The sequence below is a fragment of the Pseudophryne corroboree genome, chromosome 3, assembly GCF_028390025.1.
Source record: "Pseudophryne corroboree isolate aPseCor3 chromosome 3, aPseCor3.hap2, whole genome shotgun sequence".
In the NCBI taxonomy this organism is placed as follows: Eukaryota; Metazoa; Chordata; class Amphibia; order Anura; family Myobatrachidae; genus Pseudophryne; species Pseudophryne corroboree.
In genome coordinates this window covers 10,690,133-10,708,474 of record NC_086446.1, presented here as the reverse complement: position 1 = coordinate 10,708,474, position 18,342 = coordinate 10,690,133, and the positions used below count along the sequence as shown (strand labels likewise).

The window sequence follows — 18,342 nt, the reverse complement described above, 5'->3', positions numbered from 1 at the left end:
ACGCCAAGAGCTCTGACCCATCGAAGCATGAACTCCACAACACTTCTGATTGTGTCCTGGGTATTTAGCTCCAAGATGTTAGCAGCAGCTTCTTTAAGTCCTGTAACTTGTGAAGTGGGCCTCCATGGCTACTACTCGTTTTTCCATATGCTCAATTGGACCAAGATCTGGGGAATTTGGAGGCCACTTTACCACCTTGAGCTCTGTGTCGTGTTCCTCAGACCATTCCTGAGCAATTTTTGCAATATCTCTGGGCACACTATCCTCCTGAGAGAGGCCGCTACCATCAGGGAATTCCATTGCCATGAAGAGGTGTACTTGGTCTGCAACAACAGGTAGGTGGTAAGTGTCACAGTAACATCCACATGAATGGCAGGTGCCAAGGTTTCCCAGCAGAACATTGTCCAGACCATCACACTGCCTCCGATGACTTACCTTCTTCCCATAGTGCATCCTGGTGTCATCTCCATCCACATGATGTGAAAGAAAACATGATTCATCAGACCGGGCCACCTTACTTTGCTCCATGGTCTAGTTCTGGCACAAGCTCATTGTATGTGCTTTTGGTGGCTGACAGGAGCCAGCAAGGGCACTCTGACTGCTCTGCAGCTACACAGTACAATACGTAGCAAGCTGCGATGCCCTGTGTGTACGGACACCTTTTGATCATAACCAGCATTTACATTTTCAGCAATTTACCGTATACTACAGTTGTTTTTTTGTAGGATCAGAGCAGATGGACAGTCACCGGTTCCTGTATCAGGACAGTTGGTGCATACAGTCACTGTGCTAGTTTTGTCTCTGGCCAGTTGGAGGATATAGCCATTGGTCTAGCCAGTGATGGCTAACCTTGACACTCCAGCTGTTGAACTACATATCCCAGCATGCCCTGCTAGTTTTGTTATTTAGCAATGCTAAAACTGATGCAGGGCATGCTCGGATGTGTAGTTCAACAACAGCTGGAGTGTCAAGGTTAGCCATCACTGGTCTAGCCCCTGCTATGGGCAGTTGGTGGATATAGTCACTGCTAGTTCCTGGTGGTTGGTGTATAGTTATTATGCAAGTTCCTGGCTCAGGGAAGTTGGTCAATACAGTTCTTGGCTTCAGGCAGTTGGTGGATGTCACTGTGCTAGATCCTGGCAGTTGGTTGGTCACTGTGAAGTAGGTGGGCAGGCTTATATACTGGCCAATATATGCCAAGAACCTTGAATATTGTTATAATTCTAATGGTATATGGTGCACCCGCACCCTTGTTCCTATATTGTAGTACTAAGTCCCAGCAAGATAGCACATCCCATTATAAGAAGCTAGGGTGTGCAGTTCTGGCCTCCTCTCCATATAGTCTTTAAATAATGTACCAAGCGGCCGACAGCAAGCACCATCAGCTCCCTGGCACACAGACCCACATCTCACAAATTGATAATTAATAAGTTAAGAACATTTTTGACTTGCTAAGAAACCGTAATGTGTTTGTGACTAGATACATTCCTCTGAGAAATATAGTTTGAAGGCTAAAAATAACTGATCTAGCAATGCTACAATTTTTTCAAACAAATGTCAGTTCCATATACAGAACCTGGTTATACAATATAAGTTGAGTAAGGTGATGGCTGACAAGGGTAAGCATGGCCCAAAGCATGGTCACTAGTCTTAGAATAGCAGAACCACCCCAAGGCTACCACTTGACTTGTCACCGTTGAAGATATTTTATTTTTTGGGCAGATTACCTTGAACTATGATAACATAGTATGAGACAACAACTGATAAGTTTAAAGCTTCTAGCACTGGTCAGATGGGACCCTATCATGACATTGTTCCCGAAACAGCAGTGCTAGAAGCTTTAAACTTATCAGTTGTCTCATACTATGTTATCATAGTTCAAGGAACTCTGCCCAAAAAATAAAATATCTTCAACGGTGCCAAGTCAAGTGGTGGCCTTGGGGTGGTTCTGAAATTCTAAGACTAGTGGCCATGCTTCGGCCCATGCTTAACCTGTGTCAGCCATCACCTTAACTTATATTGTATAACCAGGTTTAAAAATTGTAGCATTGCTAGATCAGTTATTTTTAGTCTTCAAACTATTTCTCAGAGGAAATGTATATAGTCACAAACACGTTATGTTTTCTTAGCAAGTCAAAAACGTTAACTTATTGTCAATTTGTGTGATGTGGGTCTGTGTGCCAGGCAGCTGCTGCTGCCTGCCTGGTACATTATTTAAAGGTCTAGTTTTTAGACAAGGTATGCATGATGTCATGCGCACTGCACTGCAGTCACACAGAATAGGAGCCCAGAAGCCAGTCACACCATGAAAACACAGAAGGTGTCTATGACATGTGGGGCCTGGGTGCGGAAAACAGTAGGTGACAGAATGGGAGCTGGAGCCACAGAATGAGGACTGGAGATGAACACAGAAGGGGGTCTTGCATGAGGCACAAAAGGTGGGGCTGGCTGGTTTGAGACAAAATAGGGGGGGTTGGCTGGCATGAGACTCAGGAGGGGGACTGGCTGGAGTCACAGGAGGCCCTGGCTAAAGAGACAGAAGAGGGGTGCTGGCTGGAGATCCAGAAGGGAAGCTAGCTGAAGAGACAGAAAGGGGTGCTGGCTTGAGATCCAGAAGGGAAGCTGGCTGAAGAGACAGAAAGGGGTACTGGCTGGAGATCCAGAAGGGAAGCTAGCTGAAGAGACAGAAAGGGGTGCTGGCTTGAGATCCAGAAGGGAAGCTGGCTGAAGAGACAGAAAGGGGTGCTGGCTGGAAATCCAGAAGGGAAGCTGGCTGAAGAGACAGAAGAGGGGTGCTGGCTGGAGATCCAGAAGGGAGGCTGGCTGGAGAGCAACTGAAGTCTGGAGAGACAGAAAAGCTGGAAACAAAATGTGACTGGCTGGAGTTGCAGAAACACGGGGATGAGATTGAAGTGGCTGGAGATTTTTTGCAGCTGGCAGGATTACTGGCACATTACTAACTGCCCCATCAGCTGTGCTACTGAACATGCGCGGTCAGAGGAGATGGGATGGAGGGCAACTTAGTCTATTTTGCCTCCTGGGTGGGAACCCTGCCTACTTTGTCAGTCCCAAGCCCTACAATTTCTGATAGCAGTCCTGTCTATGAGTACTTACAGATCTGCTCCTATTTACACTCCTTACACAGCTCTTTACTCTTTAAAAACATGACACCATTATGTTATTGCCCCTATGAGAAAAGGTATTATCTCAGTTTTATACATTTTTCTTTCCCATGGTTCAAATTCTTGGGCCTGATTCATACTTGTGCGCTAATGTGATGTTAACAGACAAGTCCAATGGTGGGGACACTGCGTATGTTCAGGATCCATTCTGCACATGTGCAGAGAAGGTCCTGCATCCTTGCATGCAGTGACCTCTAAGCCCCAGCCTGATTGACAGACTAAGGGGATTTGGGGGCACGACCGGGGCCATTCCTCAAAACAGAGGTGTCATGTCGCCTCTGTTTTGTGGTAGCGCCAAAGTCAGTGTCTGCGTCAGATTTAATGACCTCAGCTGTGGCTCTGAGACAGAAATCTGAGTAACCTGAAGGCTACTCAGATGACCGATTGTTCTGCAGAGTGATCCAATAGTGCATCTTGTAATGGTAGATCACAGAAGCAGGCAGGAGGCGTCTAATTACCCAAGATGCCTCCTGCTTTATTAGCATATTAGCTGTACGATATTAGCTGTATTGTACAACTCTGAATCAGGCCCTCTGTTCCCAATAATGAACGTAATTGGCAAAAGGATTTGTGGCCTTCGCCTGGTGAGGACTCATGGAGTATCATTAGAAAGCATGTGGACAGGTCATCTATCTCATCTTTGATTAAAGGGAACTACTGTAAAATTTACTCCAGATGGTACCTGGTTCCAACAAGACTCAGAGGGGTATATTTACTAAGCTCCCGATTTTGACCGAGATGCCTTTTTTTCTTCAAAGTGTCATCTCGGGAATTTACTAAACTCAAATCACGGCAGTGATGAGGGCATTCGTATTTTTTTGGAAGTCCTGAAAAAAAAATACGAATGAATACACCATCGGTCAAATACGCCAGCAAATTAGTAGAACTCGGTCATTTACTAAAAAGTGCAAATCTCAAAATAGCCAAACACTGCCGTGAAAAATTACAATTCGTAAAAAAGTGCTAAAAAAAACCAGACCTGCTTTTTTGAGCCGTGATTGGATAGGCATGCACGGATCCATGAGATCCGTGCATGTATATCAGTGGGAAGGGGATGGGAAAGTGTTAATTGTTCCAAAAAAAAATTGCGTGGGGTCCCCCCTCCTAAGCATAACCAGCCTCGGGCTCTTTGAGCCGATCCTGGTTGCAGAAATATGGGGAAAAAATGGACAGGGGTTCCCCCATATTTAAACAACCAGCATCGGGCTCTGCGCCTGGTCCTGGTTCCAAAAATACGGGGGACAAAAAGCGTAGGGGTCCCCCGTATTTTTGAAACCAGCACCAGGCTCCACTAGCTGGACAGATAATTCCACAGCCGGGGGTCACTTTTACACAGTGCCCTGCGACCGTGGCATTAAATATCCAACTAGTCACCCCTGGCCGGGGTACCCTGGGGGAGTGGGGACCCCTTCAATCAAGGGGTCCCCCCCAGCCACCCAAGGGCCAGGGGTGAAGCCCGAGGCTGTCCCCCCCGTCCAATGGGCTGCGGATGGGGGGCTGATAGCCTTTGTTGAAAGTGATGAATATTGTTTTTAGTAGCAGTACTACAAGTCCCAGCAAGCCTCCCCCGCAAGCTGGTACTTGGAGAACCACAAGTACCAGCATGCGGCGGAAAAATGGGCCCGCTGGTACCTGTAGTACTACTACTAAAAAAATACCCCAATAAAGACAACACACAATCCTTGAAAGTATAACTTTAATACATCCATCCACACCTCCATATACACATACTTACCTATGTACCCAGGCAGGTCGGTCCTCTTTTCCAGTAGAATCCATGGTGTACCTGTAGAAAAAATTATACTCACATAATCCAGTGTTTTAGGCTCCTCGGTAAATCCTTTTGTAATCCACGTACTTGTAAAAATAAAAAAACGGATACCCGACCACGAACTGAAAGGGGCCCCATGTTTTCACATGGGACCCCTTTCCCCGAATGCCTGGAACCCCCTCTGACTTAAGTCCAAGAAGGTTCCATCAGCCAATCAGGGAGCGCCACGTTGTGGCACCCTCCTGATTGGCTGTGTGCTCCTGTACTGTCTGACAGGCGGCACACGGCAGTGTTACAATGTAGCGCCTATGCGCTCCATTGTAACCAATGGTGGGAACTTTGAGGTCAGCGGTGAGGTTACTCTCGGTCACCCGCTGGCCACAAAGTTCCCACCATTGGTTACAATGGAGCGCATAGGCGCTACATTGTAACACTGCCGTGTGCCGCCTGTCAGACAGTACAGGAGCACACAGCCAATCAGGAGGGTGCCACAACGTGGCGCTCCCTGATTGGCTGATGGAACCTTCTTGGACTTAAGTCAGAGGGGGTTCCAGGCATTCGAGGAAAGGGGTCCCATGTGAAAACATGGGGCCCCTTTCAGTTCGTGGTCGGGTATCCGTTTTTTTATTTTTACAAGTACGTGGATTACAAAAGGATTTACCGAGGAGCCTAAGACACTGGATTATGTGAGTATAATTTTTTCTACAGGTACACCATGGATTCTACTGGAGAAGACCGACCTGCGTGGGAAAATAAGGTAAGTATGTGTATATGGAGGTGTGGATGGATGTATTAAAGTTATACTTTCAAGGTGTGTGTGTGTGTGTGTGTTGTCTTTATTGGGGTATTTTTTTAGTAGCAGTACTACAGGTACCAGCGGGCCCATTTTTCCGCCGCATGCTGGTACTTGTGGTTCTCCAAGTACCAGCTTGCGGGGGAGGCTTCCTGGGACTTGTAGTACTGCTACTAAAAACAATATTCATCACTTTCAACAAAGGCTATCAGCCCCCCATCCGCAGCCCATTGGATGGGGGGGGACAGCCTTGGGCTTCACCCCTGGCCCTTGGGTGGCTGGGGGGGGGACCCCTTGATTGAAGGGGTCCCCACTCCCCCAGGGTACCCCGGCCAGGGATGACTATTTGGATATTTAATGCCACGGCCGCAGGGCACTGTATAAAAGTGACCCCCGGCTGTGGCATTATCTGTCCAGCTAGTGGAGCCCGGTGCTGGTTTCAAAAATACGGGGGACCCCTACGCTTTTTGTCCCCCGTATTTTTGGAACCAGGAACAGGCGCAGAGCCCGATGCTGGTTGTTTAAATATGGGGGAACCCCTGTCCATTTTTTCCCCATATTTCTGCAACCAGGATCGTCTCAAAGAGCCCGAGGCTGGTTTGCCTTAGGAGGGGGGACCCCACGCAATTTTTTTTTTAACATTTAAACTTTTTTTTTTACAAGGTGCACAATGAAGCCCAGCACGGATCTCTCAGATCCGGCCGAGATTCATTGTATTAAAGTCGGCAGTGTTTTACAAGTCACTCACGTAAAACACTGCCAAAAAAAACTAATGACATCGACACGGAAAACCCGAAAATGCAGAATATGGCAGCTTAGTAAATTAGTCGTAATCAATTCAAAAAGTTGCATATTTACACTTTCGATGTCATTCGTGATTGAACATTGACCTCAAATGGGAAAATACGATTCTTAGTAAATATACCCCAGAATCTCCTCTTCCTCAACCTTGATTGTGGTTAGGTGGGTGACTTTGCTCACATTTGGTGGACTTGTCCTAAGGTTACTCCTTACTGGGATGAGGTTAAGAACCTTTTTGGGGATATTTTACAAACTTCAGTTCCTCTGAGTCCTTGGACAGCTTTGTTGGGGCTCCTGGTCTCAGGGTATAGTAACTCTTTTAATAAACTTATCTTATGTTCTAAGCTACTAAAAGCTGTTTAGCCAAGTGCTAGAACCCACTTTCCCTCCCACCAATGCATAGTTTTATATTTATGTAACTGTAGTACTGTACTAAATAACACTGGGGAACAAAAAAAATTTTTTTAAGTAGTCATCATACCTTTTTGAAACTCCGAAAAATTGCACCTTTCTTCTTTAGGGTCCATAGATAACCTTGGGATATGCTGGTAGAGACCAGATAAGGCACCAGTTAAGCTTTTCAGAGCTCCCAAGATGCACTGGTTCTTCTGCCTTATACCCCGCCTGCAGCTCAGGCTCTTCAGGTTTATTTCGTGACTTAGCTTTAATGGGTTACTTTTTTGGTCACCAGTTTCCATCTCCTAATAATGAGAGTGTGCTTTCTGTGTGTACCACCATTCTCCATCTCCTGCTTTGGGCTTGTTAACTAAAACTGGAGAGCCTAAGCTGTGGGCGAGGTATGAGGCAGAAGGACCAGCGCATCGTGGGAGCTCTTATTTTTACCCATGACAACGAGTGCTATGTGTGCAGACGGCCTATTACACACCTCATATACCCACCAAGCTAGCCCATGACACATGACGTACTTTATGAGCTACATGTTGCCGATGTCAAATGTAGGAGGTGGTCATAATAATGACTTCACCGTGTAGGAGCTCTAGTTTTTAAGATATTGCTGACATCATTACCTATTGTTATGATTACTTTATATATACTTTCACTTCTTTCCATACACTTGGTTGTAACACGAGCATTTGATTTCCACAATGTCTTGGTGATGTAAGCAATGAACAGAGTGTGCAATTTCACCAGGAAATAAGGACCATGGAAGAATGTCCAGGAACATCTCATCACAGGATATCATAGAAACGTGGTGTCAGTGACATGACTATGAAGATACTTTTGTTTTGTTGTTCGCGTTCTAGGCTTCTTGGGATTGCTCTTCGTACCTTCATTTGGTTGGCATTAATTACATGTATAATACAATATGTATAAATTTGTACAGGTACATGTTATATAGTTGTATAATTGTGCACTATTTTCTGTTTTACATATGTTATACAGTAATCTTGATAAGACCAGATGGACAAAAACTGTCATTTCCAGAATCTACAAAACTAAAAAGTGTCTAACATCTCCATCGCCAAAAGTTTTCTCCAGGTCTATATTCGCAATTATCCACAATTTAGAATAACGGGTTTAAGGTTTCTTTTAGTGTTTTATAGCCACCTTATATTGTGTATTCCTTATTTTAGTTAATGAATTCCTTTTCCAGAGTTTGGCCCCACTTCGTTATACATTTTTTATCTTCTCCTTTTCATTCATTTCTAAGCTGTTTTTTATTATTATTATTATTATTATTATTATTATTATTATATATTTATTTTTTTAACATAATGGCTATGTTTGACAATTTGTTGAACACCCTTTTTTTTATAGTTTTTTTTTTTTTTTTTAAATTAGGATCACAGTATTTACTCCTATAGTATTAGTTTATTCCTTAGACTTGTTCTTCTGTATTTCGGTATTTAAAATAAAAATAAATAAATCTTAAAATAAAATAAAAATAATCTTGGGATATAAATGCAAGATATTTAAAGAAGAAAAAAATCTTGAGATTAGTGGCAAATTCAACTTTTAAGATACAGCACTTATTTTTCTTTTTTTAATCTATGTTTTGCCAACGTATTTGGACGAAGGACAAAACCCTCATTAAACAAATGTGTTCCGCTTACACATATCGTAAATATTGAATACCCCACAGGAAACCTTCCCTGATGTCTGAATACTGGAAATCTGAAGAATTTAAGAATTTAAACGTTTCAGAATAAGTCCAACAGGTCATCTAATCACCTTTTTATTAGTAATGACTTAGTGCAATGCTTATCAAACTGTGTGCCGTGACACCCAAGGGTGCCTCAGGGCACTTGCAGGGGTGCCTTGGATTGGTGGTCCAGGACCAATTGAAATTATTTATGGTCAATGTAATGGGCAAAACCAGTGCTGGTGGCTGCCAATCATAAAATATGTAGACAAACAGAAGCAAATCTTGTCCCTCACCACACAATAGAATCTGAGGATGACATATAAACACTATTTACTAAATGCCATATTTTCTTCTAAATATCTCAATAAGAAACTTTTGACCTAGGGGTGCCGATAAAAAATATTCTGATACTCTAAGGCGCCGTGATTCAAAATAGTTTGGGATCAACGGATTTGGAGTATGCATAGGTCTACACACATGGTCAGGTTATGGAAATTGTCTCTGAAAGTATGCAAACCATTGTGTGCTAAGTTGTGCACCACCCGCTAATATAATGGTTATGGATCAAAGGGTCTACAGTCAGAAGGTTGACACCAAATGGTAAACATGCACAATATCGACACGGAAATGGTCAGCACACGAAAAGGTCAACAGGAGCTTTTGAGGGCTTTGTGTGTCAAAATTTCCCTTCCAGCATGTGGACTCCAAATTAGTGAACCATGTCCACTCACATTGGCACGCAAAACTTTGGGGAAGTTGCCTAGCTCTGCTCGGCACAGGTTACCGTTCCGGATGGTAAAGTGAAAAAGTCTTCAATATGTAAAAAAAATATCTATATATCTATATATATATATATATATATATAAATATATCCAAAAAAGTCATGTCGACCAATATGACGTCAATCATTTAAACCTGACGATTTTTGGACCATGTGGATTATATACAGTACATGTGTACCTATCATCCAGATACCAATATAATAAGCTCAACATCTTTATTAATGCAAACATTCTCCAAATTCTACTCATTCTAACTTCATTTATGCAACGGCAAAGGATTGAGAGTCCACAGTAGCGGTAGAGGAACACAGAAGTAATGGTGAAGGGGGAATATATGTGAAAACAACATTGTATTATAAGATCTTGTATTAAAAGTATCTTATAATACAATGTTGTTTTCACATATATTCCCCCTTCACCATTACTTCTGTGTTCCTCTATCGCTATTGTGGACTCTCAATCCTTTGCCATTGCATAAATTCACAATTCACATTCACAATTATATTATTTTTGGGAAAATTCACAAATCCCTTATTAAATAAAAAACACATCTCGGCAAAATACCAGTTATTTAGGATACAGTATATACAAACGCAACAGATTCCCATATTCAAAGATCTTCTTGGTGGGCTGTATGATATGGTCACACAGCAATGTTGGCCAAGGGTCAGGAGGATGGGAAAGTGAAGAGAGAAAATATGTGAGGATATGAGTGGACTGTACAGAGGGGATGTAATTGAATAGGAAAGCTTATGGAGGATATGTGAGCGGTTCCAGAATGTGATAAGATGCCTGAAGAGGTTCATTTTCAGGTAACAATTGAAGGTTTGGAGACCACAGGAAAATCTTATTGTGCATGGGAGGGCATTCCACAGAGTGGGTGCAGCCCGAAGAAAGTCCTGCAATCGTGAATGGGAGTGATTAATGAGTTTGGATGAGAGACTCAGATCTTGTACAGAGCAGAATTTGGGAGATATTTTAAGAGATGTATGTTGGTGTAGTTTGGTTAATGGCCTTGTGTTTAAGCAAAAGTATCTTATATTGAATATGGTAGGATAAAGTTAACTAATGGTGGGACTGACAGAGTGGATTCAAAGATGATGAACATCTAGCGAGGAAGATTAGCCTCGCAGCTGTATTCAGAATGGATTGTAGTGGTGATAGTCACGTTTTTGGTAAGACCAGTAAGTAGACTACTGCAATAATCAATGCGGGAGATAATGAGAGCATGGATAAGAGTTTTAGCAGTGTCTTGTGTAAGGTATGGGCATATTCTGGATGTTTCTTAGATGCATGTAACATAATTTTGAGACAGATTGAATGTGGGGAACAAAGGACAGCTAAGGATGACACTTAGGCAGCAAGCTTGTGGGGTAGGGATGATAGCAGAGTTCTCAACAGTCATAGAGATATCAGATTGGTAACTACTATTGGTTGGTGGAAATATAATTGTTTTGGAAGTATTAAGTTTGATGTGGCGAGATGATATCCAAGAGGAAACAGCAGAAAGACATTCAGTGACACGGACCAATACAGATGGTGACGATAAGTAAATTTGAGTATCATCCGCATACAGATAATATTGAAATCCAGAAAAGCCGATTAGTTTGTCAAGAGATATGGTGAGAAAAACAGAGAACCTAAGACTGAGCCTCGAGGTACTCCAACTGATAGCGAAGAGGAGTTTGATTCAGAGAAGCGAACACTGAAGGAGTGATGAGATAAGTAGTATGAGAACCAAGAAAGGATCGTGTCCTGAAGACCTAAGGACTGTAGTGTTTCTATGAGAAGAGAGAGGTCGTCTAAAAAAGCAGCAGGAGAGATCTAGAATAATAAGTAATCTGTGGCCTTTGGATTTAGCAGTGATCATATCATTCACTACTTTAGTCAGTGCTGTCTCTGTGGAATGTTGGGAATAAAAGCCTGATTGATGTGGGTCCAATAAGTTGTGCGAGCTAAGAAACTGCGTGAGGTGAGTGTAGGCAAGTCTCTCAAGTAGCTTGGAGGGGCATGGGAGCTGAGAGATGGGGCAGGAGTTTCGGTCAGAATTTAGATTTTCCAAAATGGGAGTAATCACTGCATGCTTGAACAGTGTAGACAGAGATTACAAATTTTAGTTGAAGTTGGGATGAGCACAGGAAACAGAGCTTTACTTGAGAGGTAGTAGGTGGGATCAAATGAAGAGAAAGCACCTGACCTATGGGTACATGTAGGGAATTGAGTAGGTCACTGACCGAGGAAGAGCATACCATTTCATTTCGGATCTTATCAATCTTCTCCTGGAAGTAGGAAGCAAGATCTTGCGCATTGATAGTGGCTGGTGGGTTGGGTGAAGGAAGGTTGAGAAGTGATTGAAATGTTTTAAAAATTTGCTTGGGGTTAGAGGCTTGAGCAAGGATGAGATTGGAAATATGTTTGGCAGTGTCCAGGGCATTACAAAAGGAGTGGTTAGACAGTCTTACACGTGAGGAAGTTGTTTGGTGTACAAGATTTATGCGACTGACGTAGAGTGCAACGATTGATATCTAGGCCTAAGTGGAGAATGATGGGTAGTTGGAGCCTCTTCATCAGGGGCTATTTCTAAAGTCTGGTTTAGGTGTGATCCAGCCGTCTCAGAAGAAGTGAAAGCAGAAATATTTGAGAGATGTTGCAGAGAGGTAGAAAGTTCTTGAAAATTGCGTTAATGTATCTGCAGGCTTGAGGATTGGAGGACTTCAGTGATGTTGAGTTTGAAGTAATACAGGAGAGCATGCAGGTGATAAGGTAGTGATCAGAGAGGGAAAGCAGTGTTAGCAAATTCAGAAACTGAACATTGTCTGGCGAATACAAGATTAAGGCAGTAGCACCCCTGATGAGTCATTGTCCATTGGGAGAGGCCCAGAGAGGAGGTTAGAGAGAATAGTTTGGAGGCATGAGCAGTAGATTTCAGACTATCAATAGCGATATTGAAATCACCCATGATGATGGTTAAGACGTCAGAGCATAAAAAGTGAGGGAACCAGGCAGAAAGATCTTCCAGAAATTAGTTGGGTTGCCCAAGTGGGTGCTAGATAGCTGCAAAATGCAGAGAGAAAATAGTGTAAATTCTGATAGGATATACTAAAAATTATGTGAATGTGAGTGGAACCTGTGATAGAACCGTGTATGTGAAAGATTAGGACCACATTCAAAGCATGGAAATGGCTTCTAACCTGTGTGATGTCTCTGATGTCTAACAAGATGTGATTTCTGTGTAAAACATTTCCCACACTGAGAACATGGAAATGGTCTCTCACCTGTGTGATGTCTCTGATGTTTAACAAGATTTGATTTCTGTGTAAAACATTTCCCACACTGAGAACATGGAAATGGTCTCTCACCTGTGTGATGTCTCTGATGTTTAACAAGATTTGATTTCTGTGTAAAACATTTCCTACACTGAGAACATGGAAATGGTCTCTCACCTGTGTGATGTCTCTGATGTTTAATAAAATGTGATTTCTGGGTAAAACATTTCCCACACTGAGAACATGGAAATGGTCTCTCACCTGTGTGCTGTCTCTGATGTTTAACAAGATGTGATTTCTGTGTAAAACATTTCCCACACTGAGAACATGGAAATGGTCTCTCACCTGTGTGATGTCTTTCATGATTAACAAGATGTGATTTTTGTGTAAAACATTTCCCACACTGAGAACATGGAAATGGTCTCTCACCTGTGTGATGTCTCTGATGTTTAACAAGATTTGATTTATGTGCAAAACATGTCCCACACTCAGAGCATGGAAATGGCTTCTCACCTGTGTGACTTTTTTGATGATTAACAAGATTTGATTTCCGTGTAAAACATCTCTCACACTCAGAACAGGGAAATGGCTTCTCACCTGTGTGACTTCGCTGATGTATAACAAGATCTGATTTTCGTGTAAAACATTTCCCACACTCAGAGCATGGAAATGGCCTCTCACCTGTGTGAATTCTCTGATGTTGAGCAAGTTCTGCTTTCCGTGTAAAACATTTCCCACACTCAGAGCATAGAAATGGCCTCTCACCTGTGTGACTTCGCTGATGTATAACAAGACCTGATTTCTGTTTAAAATATTTCCCACACTCAGAGCATGGAAATGGCTTCTCACCTGTGTGATTTCGCTGATGTGAAACAAGAGCTGATTCCTTTACAAAACATTTCCCACACTCAGAACATGGAAATGGCTTCTCACCAGTATGTATTCTCTTATGTATAATAAGAGACGATTTGCGTGTGAACCATTTCCCACATTGAGAACAGGAGAAGAATATATCACCTCTATGAGTTGTACTATTTGTAGCAATATCTGAGCTATCGGGGGAACGTTCCTCAGGATTAGATGGCTCAGGTGATATACCTGCACTGTCAAGCATTGAATTTATATTCTCATTAATGGGTTTTTCTCTTGGGAAATGTTGTGGGATGATTTCATCGTCAATTTTAAAATCTGAAGACAAAATGATATGTCCCTCCAAGGTGTTCTTCATTATGCGTCCACCTGCTGGGAAACAGGAAATTATAATTAAGGGCAATTCTACTACATACATCATGGCAGAACTTACACTAGGTTAGCTGCCTTGTAAGTTGGGTACGGCACAAAATGAATGGTATATAATGAGTGGGCTCCAATTATCCTATGTCTCCATGGGGTATCTAGAAGAAAACAATTTGCCTGTAATTATTAATCACAGTTTTCCCTTTCAATAATCCATGGCAGCCCTTCCAATGGAACGTCACTGAGCAATGCAATGCAGACGGCAACAAACAAAACTCAAACCAAACATGCTGCAATATCAAACATTTACATGACTGTGTAGGGGATAGGTCTCTAAAACTGTGAATCAGCCGAGAAGAACATATCCTACAGATAATGCTTAGAGAAGGTGGATCCTCAGAATGTCAACATGTTCACAATATCGATATCTGAAATGTTGCCATATTGAAATGTCGTTGGAGTCAGGAATTAGGGATAGTAGAGAGAATGCTCACTGGAACACTGATTGTCAGACGTCTGAGCTGGAACTTCTCATCACATGAACGTTGGGACCAGCACATAATGTATGAGGTATATTATAGAGTTTGGGGAGGAGACTGGTTAGATCTCTGGGCTGGTAACACACAGTGACATGATGTGTGGGGAGAGCAGGAGTATAATAGGGGCTGATGGCTCCTGATGTACGAGATACACCATAGAGTGTGGGGAGGTGACTGGTCAGAAGGGTGTATGATGAGATTATTGTGGAGAATATGTGACTATTTTATGTAATAAGTGTTTATTACTCACCTGTGCTGATATCTGTAGGGAATTCCTCCTCCTTACACTGCTGATCACCCCTCACATACGTCTCTTCTTCTCCTTCTGTATCTTCTCCCTTTATATCAGTCACATACGTCTCTTCTTCTCCCTCTGTATCTTCTGCCTTCATATCAGTCACATACGTCTCTTCTTCTCCCTCTGTATCTTTTGCCTTCATATCAGTCACATACGTCTCTTCTTCTCCCTCTATATATTCTGCCTTCATATCAGTCACATTCGTCTCTTCTTCTACCCCTATATCTTCTGCCTTCATATCAGTCACATACGTCTCTTCTTCTCCCTCTATATCTTCTGCCTTCATATCAGTCACATACTTCTCTTCTTCTCCCTCTATATCTTCTACCTTCATATCAAAAAGTGCCTCACGCTAAAAAACATTAGAATGAAACTGTATAATATCAGGGTATAAGACACACAAAGCTCCTCTACAGATCATATAGTGACAGTCACTTTGGTACATTGGTGAGACCCTAAATCCCACATACCTGATTCTCCTGCGTGTTCCTGTGATTCTCCTCTGTACAATCCTGGGAAAACAGAGGATGGGGACATCTCTTTGGGGTATCTCTGTTACTGGGCCCATCTGTAGGAGACACACAGCGACTGAGTACAGTGTGTATATATATATATATATATATATGTGATTATCAGATGTGTGTATATACGTGGCCCCCATACCTGCTCTCCCCTGTACAATACATGACATTCTCCTCTTACCCAGTGATGTGAGGGGCCGGTGATTCTCCATCATCACGTCCTTGTACAGACCCCTGTGTTCCTCTATATACTCCCCCTCCTGCATGGAGAGATAGACAGTGACATCCTGACACCTTATAGGAACCGGACACACACAGTGATACAGTCATCACCCAGACACATCCCCTGGTGTTACTGCATAATGTCCCATTCCCAGCAGTCAGCTCTCCAGTCATCACCCAGACACGTCCTCTGGTGTTACTGTATAATGTCCCATTCTCAGCAGTCACCACTCCAGTCATCACCCAGACACATCCCCTGGTGTTACTGTATAATGTCCCATTCCCAGCAGTCACCTCTCCAGTCATCACCCGGACACATCCCCTGGTGTTACTGTATAATGTCCCATTCCCAGCAGTCACCTCTCCAGTCATCACCCAGACACGTCCCCTGGTATTACTGTATAATGCCCCATTCCCAGCAGTCACCTCTCCAGTCATCACCCAGACACATCCCCTGGTGTTACTGTATAATGCCCCATTCCCAGCAGTCACCTCTCCAGACACATCCCCTGGTGTTACTGTATAATGTCCCATTCCCAGCAGTCACCTCTCCAGTCATCACCCAGACACATCCCCTGGTGTTACTGTATAATGCCCCATTCCCAGCAGTCACCTCTCCAGTCATCACCCAGACACATCCCCTGGTGTTACTGTATAATGTCCCATTCCCAGCAGTCACCTCTCCAGTCAGCAGCTGAATGATCTTGTTGGTCAGTTTCAGGATCTTCTGGTCATTGTGTCTCTCATGTATCAGTGAGGTGGAGGCACCGAGATGAGGCTCTGGGTCCTGCTCAGTGGTCCTGACACATGGGGATGGCTGCTGGGTGTCTTATACTCACTGGATGTCTTCTTCACTAATGTGTAATACTAAGCATTGCAAAGCCATAATTAACTTAAATTGTGTATTATTTGTGGGGAAAGTTTTTTATTTGTAATAAATGTAAAAATTATATGTCCCTGTGTTGTTATTATTATACATATAAGTGATGTCTCTGTGACGCTCCCAGATCCCCTCACCTCCCCAGTCAATAATAACAGGACACTACAAGCTGCTCCCCCTGTATAAATGGGATTTTGGTTACCAACTGGTAAAACCTTTTCTTGTAGTCCGTAGGGGATGATGGGGTCCATATTAGTACCATGGAGTATAGGTGGGTCCAGCAGGAGCCATTGCACTAAGAGTTTAACAGTGTGGGCTGGGTCCTCCCTCTGTGCCCCTCCTACCAGACTCAGTCTAGAAAATGGATAAACTCAGCAACAGCTGAAAAAGTACTGAAACAGTAAAGAACACAGAACTTACCTAGGAACCAGGCAGTACTGAACTAAGTAACCACTGCAGGATAACGAAGCGCTGGGCGGGCGCCCAGCATCCTCTACGGACTACGAGAAAAGGATTTACCGGTAGCCACTGCAGGATAACGAAGCGCTGGGCGGGCGCCCAGCATCCTCTACGGACTACGAGAAAAGGATTTACCGGTAGGTAACCAAAATCCTATTTTCTCTTACATCCTAGAGGATTCTGGGGTCCATATTAGTACCATGGGGATGTACCAAAGCTCCCAGAACAGGAGGGAGAGCGCGGAGGCTCCTGCAGAACTGCTTGACCAAACTTGAGGTCATCAGAGGCCAAAGTATCAAACTTGTAAAACTTAGCAAACGTGTTCGACCCAGACCAAGTAGCTGCTCGGCAAAGCTGTAAGGCCGAGACACCCCGGGCAGCCGCCCAGGAAGAACCCACCTCCCGAGTAGAGTGGGCCTTAACAGATTTTGGACACGGCAATCCTGCCATAGAATACACATGCTGGATGGTGAACCTGATCCAGTGTGAAATTGACTGCTTAGAAACAGGACACCAAATTTTCTTGGGATCATAGAGGATAAACAGAGAGTCAGATTTTCTATGACGAGCACTCCACTTCACATAAATCTTCAAAGCCCTCACAACCTCCAAGGCCTATGAAGCATTTGAAGAGTCAGTAGCCACTGGCACCACAATAGGTTGGTTGATATGAAAAGCTGACGACTCCCGAGTTCCGCCCTATCTTCATGGAAGACTAGATAGGGACTTTTACAGGACAAAGCCCCCAATTCCGACACACGTCGGGCAGAAGCTAAGGCCAACAAAGTGACCGCCTTCCACATGAGAAATTTGATTTCAGTCTCCTGTAGATGCTCAAACCAATCCGATTGCAGGAACTGTAACACCACATCAAGATCCCAGGGTGCTGTTGGAGCCACAAAGGGAGGCTGGATGTGCAGAACCCCTTTCAAAAAGGTCTGAATCTCAGGGAGGACAGCCAATTGTTTTTGGAAGAAAATGGATAAAGCCGAGATCTGGACCTTGATGGAGCCCAATCTCAGGCCCATATCCACACCTGCTTGCAGGAAAAGATGAAAACGTCCAAGTTGAAACTCCACCGCAGGAAATTTATTGGATTCACACCAAGACACACATATTTTCCAAATTCGATGGTAATGTTTAGACGATAACCCCTTCCTAGTCTGTATCAGGGTAGGAATAACCTTGCTCGGAATACCCTTCCAAGCTAAGATTTGGCGCTCAACCACCATGCCATCAAATGTAGCCGTGGTAAGTCTTGATAAGCAAACGACCCCTGCAGTAGAAGATCCTCTCGAAGAGGTAGGGGCCTTGGATCTTCCAACAGTAGATGCAGCAGATCCGCGTACCAAGCCCTACTTGGCCAGTCCGGAGCAATGAGGATTGCCAGCACCTTTGTTCTTTTTATAAGATGTACAACTTTTGTAATTAGAGGAAGTGGAGGGAACACATACACTGACGTGAACACCCACGGTGTTACTAGTG

The 18,342-nt window shown here is 43.5% G+C and overlaps 1 protein-coding gene across 1 annotated transcript in view; it reads right to left on the bottom strand.

Moving 5' to 3' along the window:
• Positions 1-18,342, bottom strand: part of LOC135056941 (uncharacterized) — a 205,817-nt gene that overhangs the window by 111,846 nt on the left and 75,629 nt on the right. Inside the window, 6 exon segments of the mRNA XM_063962723.1 lie at positions 193-323; positions 12,601-13,944; positions 14,728-15,127; positions 15,246-15,343; positions 15,478-15,556; positions 16,198-16,335. Of these exon segments, the coding sequence (XP_063818793.1) occupies positions 193-323; positions 12,601-13,944; positions 14,728-15,127; positions 15,246-15,343; positions 15,478-15,556; positions 16,198-16,335 (2,190 nt within the window).